Below are 16,434 nucleotides of genomic sequence, written 5' to 3'. Positions count from 1 at the left end.
GAAAAGGTATCTTATTCATCTTCAGAATATATTAATTATATTGTAATCGTGTAAATGGTATATCAGTCAGTCTGGCCCAATGTGTTGTCTGGCTGTGTTTTACAGTTGAAGTCGGAAGTTTACATACACCTTAGCCAAATACATTTAACTCAGTTTTTCACAATTCCTGACATTTAATCCTAATAGAAATGCACTATCTTAGGTCAGCTAGGATCACCACTTTATTTTAAGAATGTGAAATGTCAGAATAATAGTAGAGAGAGTGATTTATTTCAGCTTTTATTTATTTCATCACATTCCCAGTGGGTCAGAAGTTTACATACACTAAATTAGTATTTGGTATCATTGCCTTTAAATTGTTTAACTTGGGTCAAACATCTCGGGTAGCCTTCCACAAGCTTCCCACAAAAAGCTGGGTGAATTTTGGCCAATTCCTCCTGACAGAGTTGGTTTGTAGGCCTCCTTGCTTGCACACGCTTTTTTGCCACAACTTTGGAAGTATGCTTGGGGTCATTGTCGATTTGGAAGACCCATTTGCGACCAAGCTTTAACTTTCTGACTGATGTCTTGAGATGTTGCTTCAATATATCCACATCATTTTCCTCCCTCATGATGCCATCTATTTTTATTTTTATTTTATTTTTTATTTTACCCCCTTTTCTCCCCAATTTCGTGGTATCCAATTATTTTTAGTACCTACTATCTTGTCTCATCGCTACAACTCCCGTACGGGCTCGGGAGAGATGAAGGTTGAAAGTCATGCGTCCACTGATACACAACCCAACCAAGCCGCACTGCTTCTTAACACAGCACGCATCCAACCCGGAAGCCAGCCGCACCAATGTATCGGAGGAAACACCTTGGTTAGCGTGCACTGCGCCCGGCCCGCCACAGGAGTCGCTGGTGCATGATGAGACAAGGATATCCCTACCAGCCAAGCCCTCCCTAACCTGGACGATGCTAGGCCAATTGTGCGTTGCCCCACGGACCTCCCGAGCTGCAGAACAGCGCCCTTAACCACTGCGCCACCCGGGAGGCCCGTTGATGCTATCTATTTTGTGAAGTGCACCAGTCCCTCCTGCAGCAAAGCACTCCCACAACATGATGCTGCCACCCCTGTGCTTCACGGTTGGGATGGTGTTCTTCGGCTTGCAAGCCTCCCCCTTTTTCCTCCAAACACAACAATGGTCATTATGGCCAAATATTTCTATTTTTGTTTCATCAGACCAGAGGACATTTCTCCAAAAAGTATGATCTTTGTCCCCATGTGCAGTTGCAAACCGTAGTCTGACTTTTTTATGGCGCTTTTGGAGTAGTGGCTTCTTCCTTGCTGAGCGGCCTTTCAGGTTATGCCGATATAGGACTCGTTTTTACCATGGATATAGATACTTTTGTACCCGTTTCCTCCAGCATCTTCACAAGGTCCTTTGTTGTTGTTCTGGGATTGATTTGCACTTTTTGCACCAAAGTACATTCATCTCTAGGAGACAGAACGCGTCTCCATCCTGAGCGGTATGACAGCTGCGTGGTCCCATGGTGTTTATACTTGCGTACTATTGTTTGTACAGATGAACGTGATACCTTCAGGTGTTTGGAAATTGCTCCCAAGGATGAACCAGACTTGTGGATGTCTACCATTTATTTTCTGAGGTCTTGGCTGATTTCTTTTGATTCTCCCATGATGTCAAGCAAAGAGACACCGAGTTTGAAGGTAGGCATTGAAATACATCCACAAGTACACCCCCAATTTACTCAAATGATGTCAATTAGCCTATCAGAAGCTTCTAAAGCCATGACATTGACTTGAATTTTCCAAGCTGTTTAAAGGCACAGTCAACTTAGTGTATGTAAACTTCTGACCCACTGGAATTGTGATACAGTGAATTATATGTGAAATAATATGTCTGTAAACAATTGTTGGAAAAATGACGTGTGTCATGCACAAAGTAGATGTCCTAACCGACTTGCCAATACTATAGCTCGTTGAAAAGAAATGTGTGGAGTGGTTGAAAAACGGGTTTTAATGACTCCAACCTAAGTGTATGTGAACCTCCGACTTCAACTGTAGCTGTTGTCTAAGTAGATTGACTGTGTATAGATTGACTGTGTGTAGATTGACTGTGTGTAGATTGACTGTGTGTAGATTGACTGTGTATAGATTGACTGTGTATAGATTGACTGTGTATAGATTGACTGTGTGTAGATTGACTGTGTGTAGATTGACTGTGTATAGATTGACTGTGTGTAGATTGACTGTGTGTAGATTGACTGTGTGTAGATTGACTGTGTATAGATTGACTGTGTATAGATTGACTGTGTATAGATTGACTGTGTGTAGATTGACTGTGTGTAGATTGACTGTGTATAGATTGACTGTGTATAAATTGACTGTGTGTAGATTGACTGTGTATAGATTGACTGTGTATAGATTGACTGTGTATAGATTGACTGTGTATAGATTGACTGTGTGTAGATTGACTGTGTATAGATTGACTGTGTGTAGATTGACTGTGTGTAGATTGACTGTGTATAGATTGACTGTGTATAGATTGACTGTGTGTAGATTGACTGTGTGTAGATTGACTGTGTGTAGATTGACTGTGTGTAGATTGACTGTGTGTAGATTGACTGTGTGTAGATTGACTGTGTATAGATTGACTGTGTATAGATTGACTGTGTGTAGATTGACTGTGTATAGATTGACTGTGTGTAGATTGACTGTGTGTAGATTGACTGTGTATAGATTGACTGTGTATAGATTGACTGTGTGTAGATTGACTGTGTGTAGATTGACTGTGTATAGATTGACTGTGTATAGATTGACTGTGTATAGATTGACTGTGTGTAGATTGACTGTGTGTAGATTGACTGTGTGTAGATTGACTGTGTGTAGATTGACTGTGTATAGATTGACTGTGTGTAGATTGACTGTGTATAGATTGACTGTGTGTAGATTGACTGTGTGTAGATTGACTGTGTATAGATTGACTGTGTGTAGATTGACTGTGTGTAGATTGACTGTGTATAGATTGACTGTGTATAGATTGACTGTGTGTAGATTGACTGTGTATAGATTGACTGTGTGTAGATTGACTGTGTATAGATTGACTGTGTGTAGATTGACTGTGTATAGATTGACTGTGTGTAGATTGACTGTGTATAGATTGACTGTGTGTAGATTGACTGTGTATAGATTGACTGTGTATAGATTGACTGTGTGTAGATTGACTGTGTGTAGATTGACTGTGTATAGATTGACTGTGTGTAGATTGACTGTGTATAGATTGACTGTGTGTATGATTGACTGTGTATAGATTGACAATCAGAGGTGTGTAGATTGACTGTGTGTAGATTGACTGTGTGTAGATTGACTGTGTATAGATTGACTGTGTGTAGATTGACTGTGTATAGATTGACTGTGTATAGATTGACTGTGTGTAGATTGACTGTGTGTAGATTGACTGTGTGTAGATTGACTGTGTGTAGATTGACTGTGTGTAGATTGACTGTGTGTAGATTGACTGTGTGTAGATTGACTGTGTGTAGATTGACTGTGTATAGATTGACTGTGTATAGATTGACTGTGTGTAGATTGACTGTGTGTAGATTGACTGTGTGTATGACCTTGGGTTGGCTAGCCAGCAGCCACCAAATAATCCTGTAAAGTGAAGTGGAACAATCAGAGGATAAAGAGCCTGACCTTACACACACGGTGTCTGCACCTATGACCTCTCTGATTCACTAGGGTGAAATAAATACAGCCGTGGTTGCACGTAATTGCATCCACCGGAGTGCGGGGAATGTCAACATTAGTTCCACTTCATAGTTTCATGACTCAGGGCTTTGCGGCAGTGCGTACCATTAATAATTATACTCTAGGTGGTAGGAAGTCTGGGATTGAAAAAGGACATTAATTCATGTATTAGCCGAAGCTAGGCAGGCAAAGTATGCTGCTAGCACAGGAAGCTGTAGGGCAGTGAGAGAAGGATGCTTACTTAATGATGTGAATTGGAGACTGGGCTCAGCTAAATAGTGAACGCTCTACGCTCTCTTGTTATTGGGCGTTTATCGATTGTTTACTACCCGACCCGCGCCCTCAGAGCATCTCTCTGTCTCTCGGACATATTCTCTCTCCCTCTCAGTCTCTCTCCCACATGCCTCTCTCTGTCTTTGTTTCTGTCTCACTCTCTCTCTCTCATCTCTCTCTCAAGGACCTCTCTCTCTCTCTCTGACACCTCTCCCTCCCTCTCTCCCTCTCTCTCTCGATGCAATCTCTCCTCACTGCTCACTCTCTCTCTCCACCTCTCTCTGTGAGAATCTCTCTCTCGACTCGGCATTCTCTCTCCCTCTCTCTCATCAAGCTCGAGACCTCTCTCCCCTCTGTCTTTGTTTCTGTCTGACGGGCCCTCTGGTGAGGGTAGGCTCTCTCCTCTCTCTCTCTCTTCTCTCTTTCTCTCTTTCTCTCTCTCCTGTACTCTCTCTCTCTCTCTCTCTCTCTCTCTCTCTCTCAATCTCTGTCTCTGTCTCTGACACAACAGTGGTCTCTCTTACTCTGTGTGTAGTGATGGGGGAGTGGAGTCTCGTGGGGTCTGCTCAGGAAGATCAGTGACATGCTGAGATGGTGATCCTGAAAGAGGATGGACAGCCTCTCCAAACTGGAACAACAGCACCACCAGCGAATTGGTCCACCCGCCGTCTGATGAACTCAGCAGCGCCATCAACAGGTATGGTCTGTCACCAAAAGCACTCACAAACTTCTGAACTCAGCTCGGCCATCAACAGGTACGGTCTGGATGGAGTGGTGGGCTTAGGACAGGCATCTTACCGTCCTTGTCTTCCCTTTTTCTCAATCACTCTTTTTCCTCCTCTCTTGTTGTTCTCTTCAGACCCTTCTCTTTCTCTCCTCGTTTGGCTGCCAGGTAGTCTGGTCTGCTCTCGGCAGCTTTACAAGGGCAGGGTTGTCTGACCTTGTCGCTCCCTTCTTCCAAGCACACATCCACTTTCAGTCCCTCTGTTCCGCCAATGTCCAGTTTGACCGTCTGCGCTCTCTATTCGATCCCTTTTACTGCATTTCACATCCAACTTCTAAACGTCAGGTTGAACTCTGTGGAAAGATACAGAAAGCTACACAGACGAGAGCTACATGCATAGAGGACATTCGAACTACTTTCATACTTGTATTCGTTTTTTCAATAGGACAGTGACAGGACAGACAATGAAAAGAGGAATGACAGCTACTGTAGGAAGGCCAAGGGGTAGGAATGAAGCATACAATAAGCTGAACCAAAGCTTGAACCCTGTTGCCGTGGGTCATACATGCACGTGGTCCAGGGGCTGAGAGCGTTACCGCTCGATCAGACTCCGGCACTAGAATCCCTCATTTCTATAGCCAACAGAATCAGGCCTCGTTAAAAATATATATGTTTTTACCTTTATTTAACCAGTCAAGTCAGTTAAGAACACATTCTTATTTTCAATGACAGCCTGGGAACAGTGGGTTAACTGCCTGTTCAGGGGCAGAACGACAGATTTGTACCTTGGGGGTTTGAACTCACAACCTTCCGGTTTCTAGTCCAACGCTCTAACCACTAGGCTACCCTGCCGTCCCCCATAATGCCAAACGAACACTGAAGTTCAGCCCTGCATGTGAAAACGGGAGCGGAAGATGTGATATATATTGTCTGGCGCAGATGTGAACTTCTATCTGGTAATGTTCCACTCTTGCGTGAAGACTGTTTCACACTACCTACTAATTTGAGCCAGTTTGCTACAACAGGAAAATCAGGCAGCAACAACCAATTTAATTTGTTATGTGGATTATAATTAACCCCCTAGAGTCGATTGACACACTTTACGTTGCATAAACAAAAAAAATCCCCATCAAAATCAGTCAGTTTAAGCTGGAGACGTGTCTCAATCCACCGCATCCTCCAGTGTCTCACTTCCTCAACTGCGGTGAAAGGAGGCAGAGCTGTAGCGGGTGCTAGTCAGACCGCGAGACATCCCCGAACATCTTCTCACGCAAACGTCTGTAGTGTCCGAACGGTGTCATCTACTGCTTAACAAACGGTTTAACCATTGAACCCCACAAGTGTCATGAGACCCGTCTAAAGTTGATACCATCGATGTGCTCACTTCTGAGAGAGAGAGAGAGAGAGAGAGAGAGAGAGAGAGAGAGAGAGAGAGAGAGAGAGAGAGAGAGAGAGAGAGAGAGAGAGAGAGAGAGAGAGAGAGAGAGAGAGAGAGAGAGAGAGAGAGAGAGAGAGAGAGAGAGAGAGAGAGAGAGAGAGAGAGAGAGAGAGAAATCCAACAGCTAATGATTAAGTGATAGAAAGCGAGTGAAGTGGAGAAAAGAGAAAAGAGGGGGAGAGGGAGATTAAAAGTAGAGGTGAGTGATGTGCTCCGTCAGAGGGCTGTGCTCCGTCAGAGGGCTGTGCTCCGTCAGAGGGCTGTGCTCCGTCAGAGGGCTGTGCTCCGTAGGAGGGCTGTGCTCCGTCAGAGGGCTGTGCTCCGTCAGAGGGCTGTGCTCCGTCAGAGGGCTGTGCTCCGTCGGAGGGCTGTGCTCCGTCGGAGGGCTGTGCTCCGTCAGAGGGCTGTGCTCCGTCAGAGGGCTGTGCTCCGTCAGAGGGCTGTGCTCCGTCAGAGGGCTGTGCTCCGTCAGAGGGCTGTGCTCCGTCAGAGGGCTGTGCTCCGTCAGAGGGCTGTGCTCCGTAGGAGGGCTGTGCTCCGTAGGAGGGCTGTGCTCCGTAGGAGGGCTGTGCTCCGTCAGAGGGCTGTGCTCCGTCAGAGGGCTGTGCTCCGTCGGAGGGCTGTGCTCCGTCGGAGGGCTGTGCTCCGTCAGAGGGCTGTGCTCCGTCAGAGGGCTGTGCTCCGTCAGAGGGCTGTGCTCCGTCGGAGGGCTGTGCTCCGTAGGAGGGCTGTGCTCCGTCGGAGGGCTGTGCTCCGTCGGAGGGCTGTGCTCCGTCAGAGGGCAGTGCTCTATGCTTTGGTCCTGTGCCCTGCCTCGCTGGCTGTAACCACCTCAGGTGAACCATCTAAACCCCCTCAAGGAGACTGTCCAACAACTCCCCTCTCCCTCCACAACCACACTCTCCATGACAAAATCTTGGGGCGACAGGGTAACGTTGGACGGAAGGTTGCAAGTTCAAACCTCCGAGCTGACATGGTACAAATCTGTCGTTCTGCCCCTGAGTAGGCAGTTAACCCGCTGTTCCTAGGCCGACATTGAAAATAAAAATTAGTTCTTAACGGACTTGCCTAGTAAAATAAAGGTCAAATAAAAAAATAAAAACTGATTCCAAATCATGTGTCCTGTTGTTGAACACCAAAATCTAACTGAGCTTCTGGCTTTAATTATTAGAGACACCTCAGGAAATCCATTTGTTCTAGTCCACGACAAAGACAGCCGTTCAGCCACTAAGGTGGGCTACTAAGCTCCTGCAATTGTCTTTTGCCCATAGATAACAAATCGTGGCTGTTCTATGCCCTCTATTTCTTTCTGAATGTAGATTATTCCACCAAACAGATTCGGTCTACTAAGCCTCTGCTTAGAGTTCCTGGCTGTACTTGTGTTGAACAGAGTCAGCATGTAGGATCTTAATTTGATCACTCTTTTGTCGCTGAGAAGTTTCCTGCCGAGCAGGAAATGCGAACGTGTAGTGTTTTTTAAAAGGCTTCTAAAGTTTGCAATTTCCGCTTTGAAATTTCAGACTTGAGTTGCCCTCACAAAAAAATTGTTGGAGGAGGGGTGGGTGCTAAGCTGACATATGGAATTGTTTTTGGATGGTCATACTATGGATCATTCAGCAATTTGGATTTGTTTCACACATTTTTGGTTTTACTACATGATTCCATGCGTGTTATTTCATAGTGTTGATGTCTTCATGGATTATTCTACAATGTAGAAAATAGTACAAAGAAAGAAAAACCCTGGAATGAGGAGGTGTGTCCAAACACTAGACTGGTCTTGGTTTGGCTGGGGGAGGCCGTCATTGTAAATAACAATTTGTTCTTAACTGACTTGCCTAGTTAAATAAAATAAATATATATATTTTTTTTAAATATATGAAGTCGCCACGTTGAAAAGTCAGTACGGACGTATAAAAACGATCAAGGATAAGCAGAATAAAGTCAAAGACATATCAGTGCTATTATTCGCTAAATTAGGTATCGGCTTTTTGTATCCTTTACAGCTGTCTACAGCTTGTACTTTAAGCCAGCCACAGCCTGAGAACACTAGTCTAGAATGAGTTTCATTTCCTCCCCTGAGACCGTTTCTCTTTCTGTAGCCAACTCCCCATCACTGTGGACAGACAGTTAGTCAATTAGGCAGCTCAGCAATCTATCCTCTACCTCATTTATAGAAAGCACACACACTCAGTCTCCCTGATCCTCTCTCAGAGCATGATTTGTAAGTGGGGGTTAATGCTGCCTGCTGCCTGGGCAAAATAGTTAGAGGGTATTGCGCACCTCTGTAAATTTAAACTCCTTCCCAAAACTGCCCCTCCCTTCTCATCTGAACTGGGGACTGGTGTTAAATATGCAAGGGAGCCGTCTTATCCTGCAGAGGAAATTGTATTGGCTGTTACAGCAGGCGGTATGGGGCCTTTTCTATTTCACGCTCCAACCAAGTGCCTCACAATTAGCCTCTTCACAGCCTGTTAACACGGTCTTACATCTGTAGGAGAGAGAGACAAAGAGGGAGGGAGAGAGCGAGAGAGAGTTACAGAGAACAAGAGAGAAAGCAACAGAGAGAACGAGAGAGAGAGAGAAAGAGAGAGAGAGAGAAAGAGAGAGAGAGAGAGAGAGAGATGTATAAGTACACGCTCTTTGCTCTGCTCAACTTTTATTAGCATTGTTAAGTCATCCAGTCAGATGGTACGGTACGGAGTTTTACCCTCAGGTTGTTTGAGGTGACACTGATGTTGTTCTCTGTCTGTCTCGGCACAGTGTGGGATCAAAGAGCAGCCCCAATGTATGTTTCTCACTTTGTATGATTGTGTCTTTTCGGTCTGTGTGTGTGGCCAGGTTCCAGCCAGCAGGCCTGGTAGAGAGGATCCAGGCTATAGCTCAGAACGTGTCCAACATGGCGGTCCGAGTGGAACAGATCCTCCAGAACAGCATGGCCGCCGGCAGAGGTACTATTTCATAACAGTAACATTACACACTGGGTTATTGCTGTGCAATACATATGGAACTGCCCATGTCTTATTCACATCATTGGGGGGGGCCCAAACATGACTTTCTATGAACATTGCACGGTTCCAGCAACTATGGTGACAACTATGGTGACAACTATGGTGGACGGCTAACTGGGCCAGCTCAGTGCATCTTGGCTTGGCTTTGGTCGGGTTTGTCTCAAGCAGCGTGAAAAGGTTCTTCCACACTCTAATGAAAACGCGAACCGTTGTCATCCTCGCCGGGTAGTCAGAACACCAACTCCAACCGTTTTTTCGAACGGCAATACACTACACATCAGACCCTCACCCCTCAGATCTCAAACACAAGCGGCCCGCTCAAAGTGCCACAGGACAAGTGATTCGCGTATGAAATGAGTTGGTGGTGTGGGAAATAAAAGTGAGATCTACTCGGAGAGAACAAGTCAACAGTGCAGCCAGACGTCTTTCTTCACTCCCGTCTCCATCGTATCGCTTTTCCCTCCACTGCTGTTGACTTCTTCTGTCCAACTCCTCCTTTTTTTTGAATCAAATCTGAAATAATTCTGCTACCGGCACAGTTGATACCGATTGTGTTGGAATCACACACACACGGGAAAACACACGCGCTCGTGCGAGCATCTGTCAAGGGAACTCAATCGACAGTCCTTAATCAGCTCTTCTTCCCTCCTCCTCCCTCTCCTCAACCAACAGCAAAAGTCGTTACCGGAGGCAATTAGTCTTATCTCCCTTTGTTTTCACGGCGAGGACGTGAGGGCAGAACCACAACCGCTTTTATTAATCACAGATGAAGACATACCACGCTCGGTGGACTTTATTGTGCGTTTCGACTCGGGCGCAGCGGTGATTCATCTCGTGTGAGAGAGAGAGAGAGCGAGAGAGAGAGCGAGAGAGAGAGAGAGAGCGAGAGAGAGAGAGAGAGAGAGAGAGAGAGAGAGAGAGAGAGAGAGAGAGAGAGAGAGAGAGAGAGAGAGAGAGAGAGAGAGAGAGAGAGAGAGAGAGAGAGAGAGAGAGAGAGAGAGAGAGAGAGAGAGAGAGAGAGAGAGAGAGAGAGAGAGAGAGAGAGAGAGAGAGAGAGAGAGAGAGAGAGAGAGAGAGAGAGAGAGAGAGAGAGAGAGGAAGTTGGAATTCGCACCTCCCTCTCTCCCAGCCGCCGCTTTTTTAGTTTTTGCGGGGGCCTCGAGTCTCGCATGGGCCTCAAGTTTTTTTAATCTAATTAGTCCGCTGCACATTTAATATGGCGACGGTTATTATTATTGGAATCAAAAGGAAGGCGTTGAAATCTTTTGTGGCGCTGGGAAATGTGTGTGGCGGGTTTGAGAGGAGAGAAGCTTGAGGGAGGGAGTGACTGAGACAGACAGAGACAAAGCTTTCATCAGACCACATGGAAGCTGTCAGAGAATGTTTTGTTCCAGAGAGAGGACTATATAGAGAGAGCGAGAGAGATCTGGGGGGAAAAAAAGAGGTAGGGGGAGATAGATAGAGAGAGTGGGAGTGAGGGAGGGAGAGGAAGCAGGAGATAGGAAGGAGAGAGAGCGACGGCGAGAGAGAGAGAGAGAGAGGCCGAGTACATTACCTAAACCTCATCAATTTAACTTCCGGTCTTCTCCCATCCATACTGCTGGAACTTTGAGTTTCAACTGCAGTCTCTCTTCCTGGCTGTAGGTCCCCAGCTGCAGGGAGGCAGTTAGCCAACTCAATGGACCAAATAATGCAGTGAGTGCAGCGTGAGTGAGCGGATACACATTGTACCGTTAGCCCAGGAGGGATGGCAGCACTGACAAGGGGTTGTGTTTCCGTACTCCGCGGTGAACAGTGTGCGCCAAGGCAGGCCGGATGTTGCATGGGAACTGATGGCGCATATGGTTTGCTGAAAAGGTTGTTAAATGTCTGTTTTAAGGATGTCTATTCTCTTCACAGGACAAGTATCATGTTGCTTTTCAAGGTGATGCAGGCGTGGATATACACGGTGGTTCTTCCTTTAGAAGTGTTGAGCTAATGCCGCGACCGGTTGTGATAGATGGTGGCAGGTTGTGGTAAATTGCGTCGTTCTGGCAACAGCGGCTGACACTTAAATCGCGTGCCGTATAATTCCGCGGCACTTTGCAGGCTGTGCTGCAGTACACCGCAACTTTTAAAGGAAGAACCACTGTAAGGCTTTAAAGAGTCTGTATGACTATCGTCTGTGTGTTCTATGTCTCCACGGTGTGTAACTATGATGTGTGTGTTCTATATCTCCACGGTGTGTAACTATGATGTGTGTGTTCTATATCTCCACGGTGTGTAACTATGATGTGTGTTCTATGTCTCCACGGTGTGTATCTATGATGTGTGTTCTATGTCTCCACGGTGTGTATCTATGATGTGTGTTCTATGTCTCCACGGTGTGTAACTATGATGTGTGTTCTATGTCTCCACGGTGTGTATCTATGATGTGTGTTCTATATCTCCACGGTGTGTATCTATGTCTCCACGGTGTGTAACTATGATGTGTGTTCTATATCTCCACGGTGTGTAACTATGATGTGTGTGTTCTATATCTCCACGGTGTGTAACTATGATGTGTGTTCTATATCTCCACGGTGTGTAACTATGATGTGTGTTCTATGTCTCCACGGTGTGTAACTATGAGGTGTGTGTTCTATATCTCCACGGTGTGTAACTATGATGTGTGTTCTATATCTCCACGGTGTGTATCTATGATGTGTGTGTTCTATATCTCCACGGTGTGTAACTATGATGTGTGTGTTCTATATCTCCACGGTGTGTAACTATGATGTGTGTGTTCTATATCTCCACGGTGTGTAACTATGATGTGTGTGTTCTATATCTCCACGGTGTGTAACTATGATGTGTGTGTTCTATATCTCCACGGTGTGTAACTATGATGTGTGTGTTCTATATCTCCACGGTGTGTAACTATGATGTGTGTGTTCTATATCTCCACGGTGTGTATCTATGATGTGTGTGTTCTATATCTCCACGGTGTGTATCTATGATGTGTGTGTTCTATATCTCCACGGTGTGTAACTATGATGTGTGTGTTCTATATCTCCACGGTGTGTAACTATGATGTGTGTGTTCTATATCTCCACGGTGTGTATCTATGATGTGTGTGTTCTATATCTCCACGGTGTGTATCTATGATGTGTGTGTTCTATATCTCCACGGTGTGTAACTATGATGTGTGTGTTCTATATCTCCACGGTTTGTATCTATGATGTGTGTGTTCTATATCTCCACGGTGTGTATCTATGATGTGTGTTCTATGTCTCCATAGTGTGTATCTATGATGTGTGTGTTCTATATCTCCACAGTGTGCAACTATGATGTGTGTGTTCTATATCTCCAAGTGAGCAACTATGATGTGTGTGTGTGTGTGTGTTCTATCTATGGTGTGTGTGTTCTATATCTCCACAGTGTGTATCTACAGTGGAGAGAACAAGTATTTTACACACTGCCGATTTTGCAGGTTTCCCTACATACAAAGCATGTAGATGTCTGTAATTTTTTATCAAAGGTACACTTCAACTGTGAGAGACAGAATCTAAAACAAAAATCCAGAAAATCCCATTGTATGATTTTTAAGTAATTAATTAGCATTTTATTGCATGACATAAGTATTTGATACATCAGAAAAGCAGAACTTAATATTTGGTACAGAAACCTTTGTTTGCAATTACAGAGATCATACGTTTCCTGTAGTTCTTGACCAGGTTTGCACACACTGGAGCAGGGATTTTGGCCCACTCCTCCATACAGACCTTCTCCAGATCCTTCAGGTTTCGGGGCTGTCGCTGGGCAATACGGACTTTCAGTTCCCTCTAAAGATGTTCTATTGGGTTCAGGTCTGGAGACTGGCTAGGCCACTCCAGGACCTTGAGATGCTTCTTACGGAGCCACTCCTTAGTTGCCCTGGCTGTGTGTTTTGGGTCGTTGCTGGAAGACCCAGCCATGACCCATCTTCAATGCTCTTACTGGGGGAAGGAGGTTGTTGGCCAAGATCTCGCGATACATGGCCCCATCCATCCTCCTCTCAATACGGTGCAGTCGTCTTGTCCCCTTTGCAGAAAAGCATCCCCAAAGAATGATGTTTCCACCTCCATGCTTCACGGTTGGGATGGTGTTCTTGGGGTTGTACTCATCCTTCTTCTTCCTCGAAACACGGCGAGTGGAGATCATCAGACCACATGACCTTCTCCAATTCCTCCTCTGGATCATCCAGATGGTCATTGGCAAACTTCAGACGGGCCTGGACATGCGCTGGCTTGAGCAGGGGGACCTTGCGTGCGCTGCAGGATTTTGATCCATGACGGTGTAGTGTGTTACTAATGGTTTTCTTTGAGACTGTGGTCCCAGCTCTCTTCAGGTCATTGACCAGGTCCTGCCGTGTAGTTCTGGGCTGATCCCTCACCTTCCTCATGATCATTGATGCCCCACGAGGTGAGATCTTGCATGGAGCCCCACACTGAGGGTGATTGACCGTCATCTTGAACTTCTTCCGTTTTCTAATAATTGCGCCAACAGTTGTTGCCTTCTCACCAAGCTGCTTGCCTATTGTCCTGTAGCCCACCCCAGCCTTGTGCAGGTCTACAATTTTATCCCTGATGTCCTTACACAGCTCTCTGGTCTTGGCCATTGTGGAGAGGTTGGAGTCTGTTTGTTTGATTGAGTGTGTGGACTGGTGTCTTTTATACAGGGAACGAGTTCAAACAGGTGCAGTTAATACAGGTAATTAGTGGAGAACAGGAGGGCTTATTAAAGAAAAACTAACAGGTCTGTGAGAGCCGGAATTCTTACTGGTTGGTAGGTGTTCAAATACTTATGTCATGCAATAAAATGCAAATTAATTACTTAAAAATCATACAATGTGATTTTCTGGATTTTTGTTTTAGATTCCATCTCTCACAGTTGAAGTGTACCTATGATAAAAATTACAGACCTCTACATGCTTTGTAAGTAGGACAACCTGCAAAATCGGCAGTGTATCAAATACTTGTTCTCCCCACTTTATGTGTGTGTTCTATATCTCCACAGTGTTCTGCTATGATGTGTGTGTTCTATATCTCCACAGTGTTCTACTATGTGTGTGTTCTATATCTCCACAGTGTTCTACTATGATGTGTGTGTTCTACATCTGCACAGTGTTCTACTATGTGTGTGTTCTATATCTGCACAGTGTTCTACTATGATGTGTGTGTTCTATATCTCCACAGTGTTCTACTATGATGTGTGTGTTCTATATCTCCACAATGTTCTACTATGATGTGTGTGTTCTATATCTCCACAGTGTTCTACTATGATGAGTGTGTTCTATATCTCCACAGTGTTCTGCTATGCTGTGTGTGTTCTATGTCTCCGCAGTGTTCTGCTATGCTGTGTGTGTGTTCTGTCTCCACAGTGTTCTGCTATGCTGTGTGTGTTCCGTCTCCGCAGTGTGTAACTATGATGTGTGTGTTCTATATCTCCACAGTCTTCTGCTATGCTGTGTGTGTTCTATGTCTCCGCAGTGTTCTACTATGATGTGTGTGTTCTATATCTCCGCAGTGTTCTACTATGCTGTGTGTGTTCTATATCTCCGCAGTGTTCTACTATGCTGTGTGTGTTCTATATCTCCGCAGTGTTCTACTATGCTGTGTGTGTTCTATATCTCCGCAGTGTTCTACTATGCTGTGTGTGTTCTATATCTCCGCAGTGTTCTACTATGCTGTGTGTGTTCTATATCTCCACAGTGTTCTGCTATGCTGTGTGTGTTCCGTCTCCGCAGTGTGTAACTATGATGTGTGTGTTCTATGTCTCCGCAGTCTTCTGCTATGCTGTGTGTGTTCTATGTCTCTGCAGTGTGTAACTATGCTGTGTGTGTTCTATGTCTCCGCAGTGTTCTACTATGATGTGTGTGTTCTATATCTCCACAGTCTTCTGCTATGCTGTGTGTGTTCTATGTCTCTGCAGTGTGTAACTATGCTGTGTGTGTTCTATGTCTCCGCAGTGTTCTACTATGATGTGTGTGTTCTATATCTCCACAGTCTTCTGCTATGCTGTGTGTGTTCTATGTCTCTGCAGTGTGTAACTATGCTGTGTGTGTTCTATGTCTCCGCAGTGTTCTACTATGATGTGTGTGTTCTATATCTCCACAGTCTTCTGCTATGCTGTGTGTGTTCTATATCTCCGCAGTGTTCTACTATGCTGTGTGTGTTCTATATCTCTGCAGTGTGTAACTATGCTGTGTGTGTTCTATGTCTCCGCAGTGTTCTACTATGATGTGTGTGTTCTATATCTCCACAGTCTTCTGCTATGCTGTGTGTGTTCTATGTCTCTGCAGTGTGTAACTATGCTGTGTGTGTTCTATGTCTCCGCAGTGTTCTACTATGATGTGTGTGTTCTATATCTCCACAGTCTTCTGCTATGCTGTGTGTGTTCTATGTCTCTGCAGTGTGTAACTATGCTGTGTGTGTTCTATGTCTCCGCAGTGTTCTACTATGCTGTGTGTGTTCTATATCTCCGCAGTGTTCTGCTATGCTGTGTGTGTTCTATGTCTCTGCAGTGTGTAACTATGCTGTGTGTGTTCTATGTCTCCGCAGTGTTCTACTATGATGTGTGTGTTCTATATCTCCACAGTGTTCTACTATGCTGTGTGTGTTCTATATCTCCGCAGTGTTCTACTATGCTGTGTGTGTTCTATATCTCTGCAGTGTGTAACTATGCTGTGTGTGTTCTATGTCTCCGCAGTGTTCTACTATGCTGTGTGTGTTCTATATCTCCACAGTGTGTAACTATGCTGTGTGTGTTCTATATCTCCACAGTGTGTAACTATGATGTGTGTGTTCTATATCTCCACAGTGTTCTACTATGCTGTGTGTGTTCTATGTCTCCGCAGTGTTCTACTATGATGTGTGTGTTCTATATCTCCACAATGTTCTACTATGCTGTGTGTGTTCTATATCTCCACAGTGTGTAACTATGCTGTGTGTGTTCTGTCTCCACAGTGTGTAACTATGCTGTGTGTGTTCTATATCTCCGCAGTGTTCTACTATGCTGTGTGTGTTCTATATCTCCACAGTGTGTAACTATGCTGTGTGTGTTCTATATCTCCACAGTGTGTAACTATGATGTGTGTGTTCTGTCTCCGCAGTGTGTAACTATGCTGTGTGTGTTCTATATCTCCACAGTGTGTAACTATGCTGTGTGTGTTCTGTCTCCACAGTGTGTAACTATGCTGTGTGTGTTCTATATCTCCGCAGTGTTCTACTATGCTGTG

At 45.1% G+C, this 16,434-nt stretch overlaps 1 protein-coding gene across 1 annotated transcript in view; it reads left to right on the top strand.

Annotated features, from left to right (window-relative positions):
* Positions 1-4,618: 4,618 nt before the first annotated feature.
* LOC118364943 (alpha-1,6-mannosylglycoprotein 6-beta-N-acetylglucosaminyltransferase B-like) overlaps positions 4,619-16,434 on the top strand; it is a 123,092-nt gene continuing 111,276 nt past the window's right edge. The window contains exons 1-2 of the mRNA XM_052490159.1: positions 4,619-4,782; positions 9,028-9,137. Coding sequence (XP_052346119.1) covers positions 4,619-4,782; positions 9,028-9,137 — 274 coding nt within the window. The remainder of the gene's footprint in view (positions 4,783-9,027; positions 9,138-16,434) is intronic.

Source organism: Oncorhynchus keta, chromosome 32 (assembly GCF_023373465.1).
Source record: "Oncorhynchus keta strain PuntledgeMale-10-30-2019 chromosome 32, Oket_V2, whole genome shotgun sequence".
Lineage (NCBI taxonomy): Eukaryota > Metazoa > Chordata > Actinopteri > Salmoniformes > Salmonidae > Oncorhynchus > Oncorhynchus keta.
Note: the sequence above shows the minus strand (reverse complement) of the source record. Positions and strands in the feature narration are given on the sequence as shown.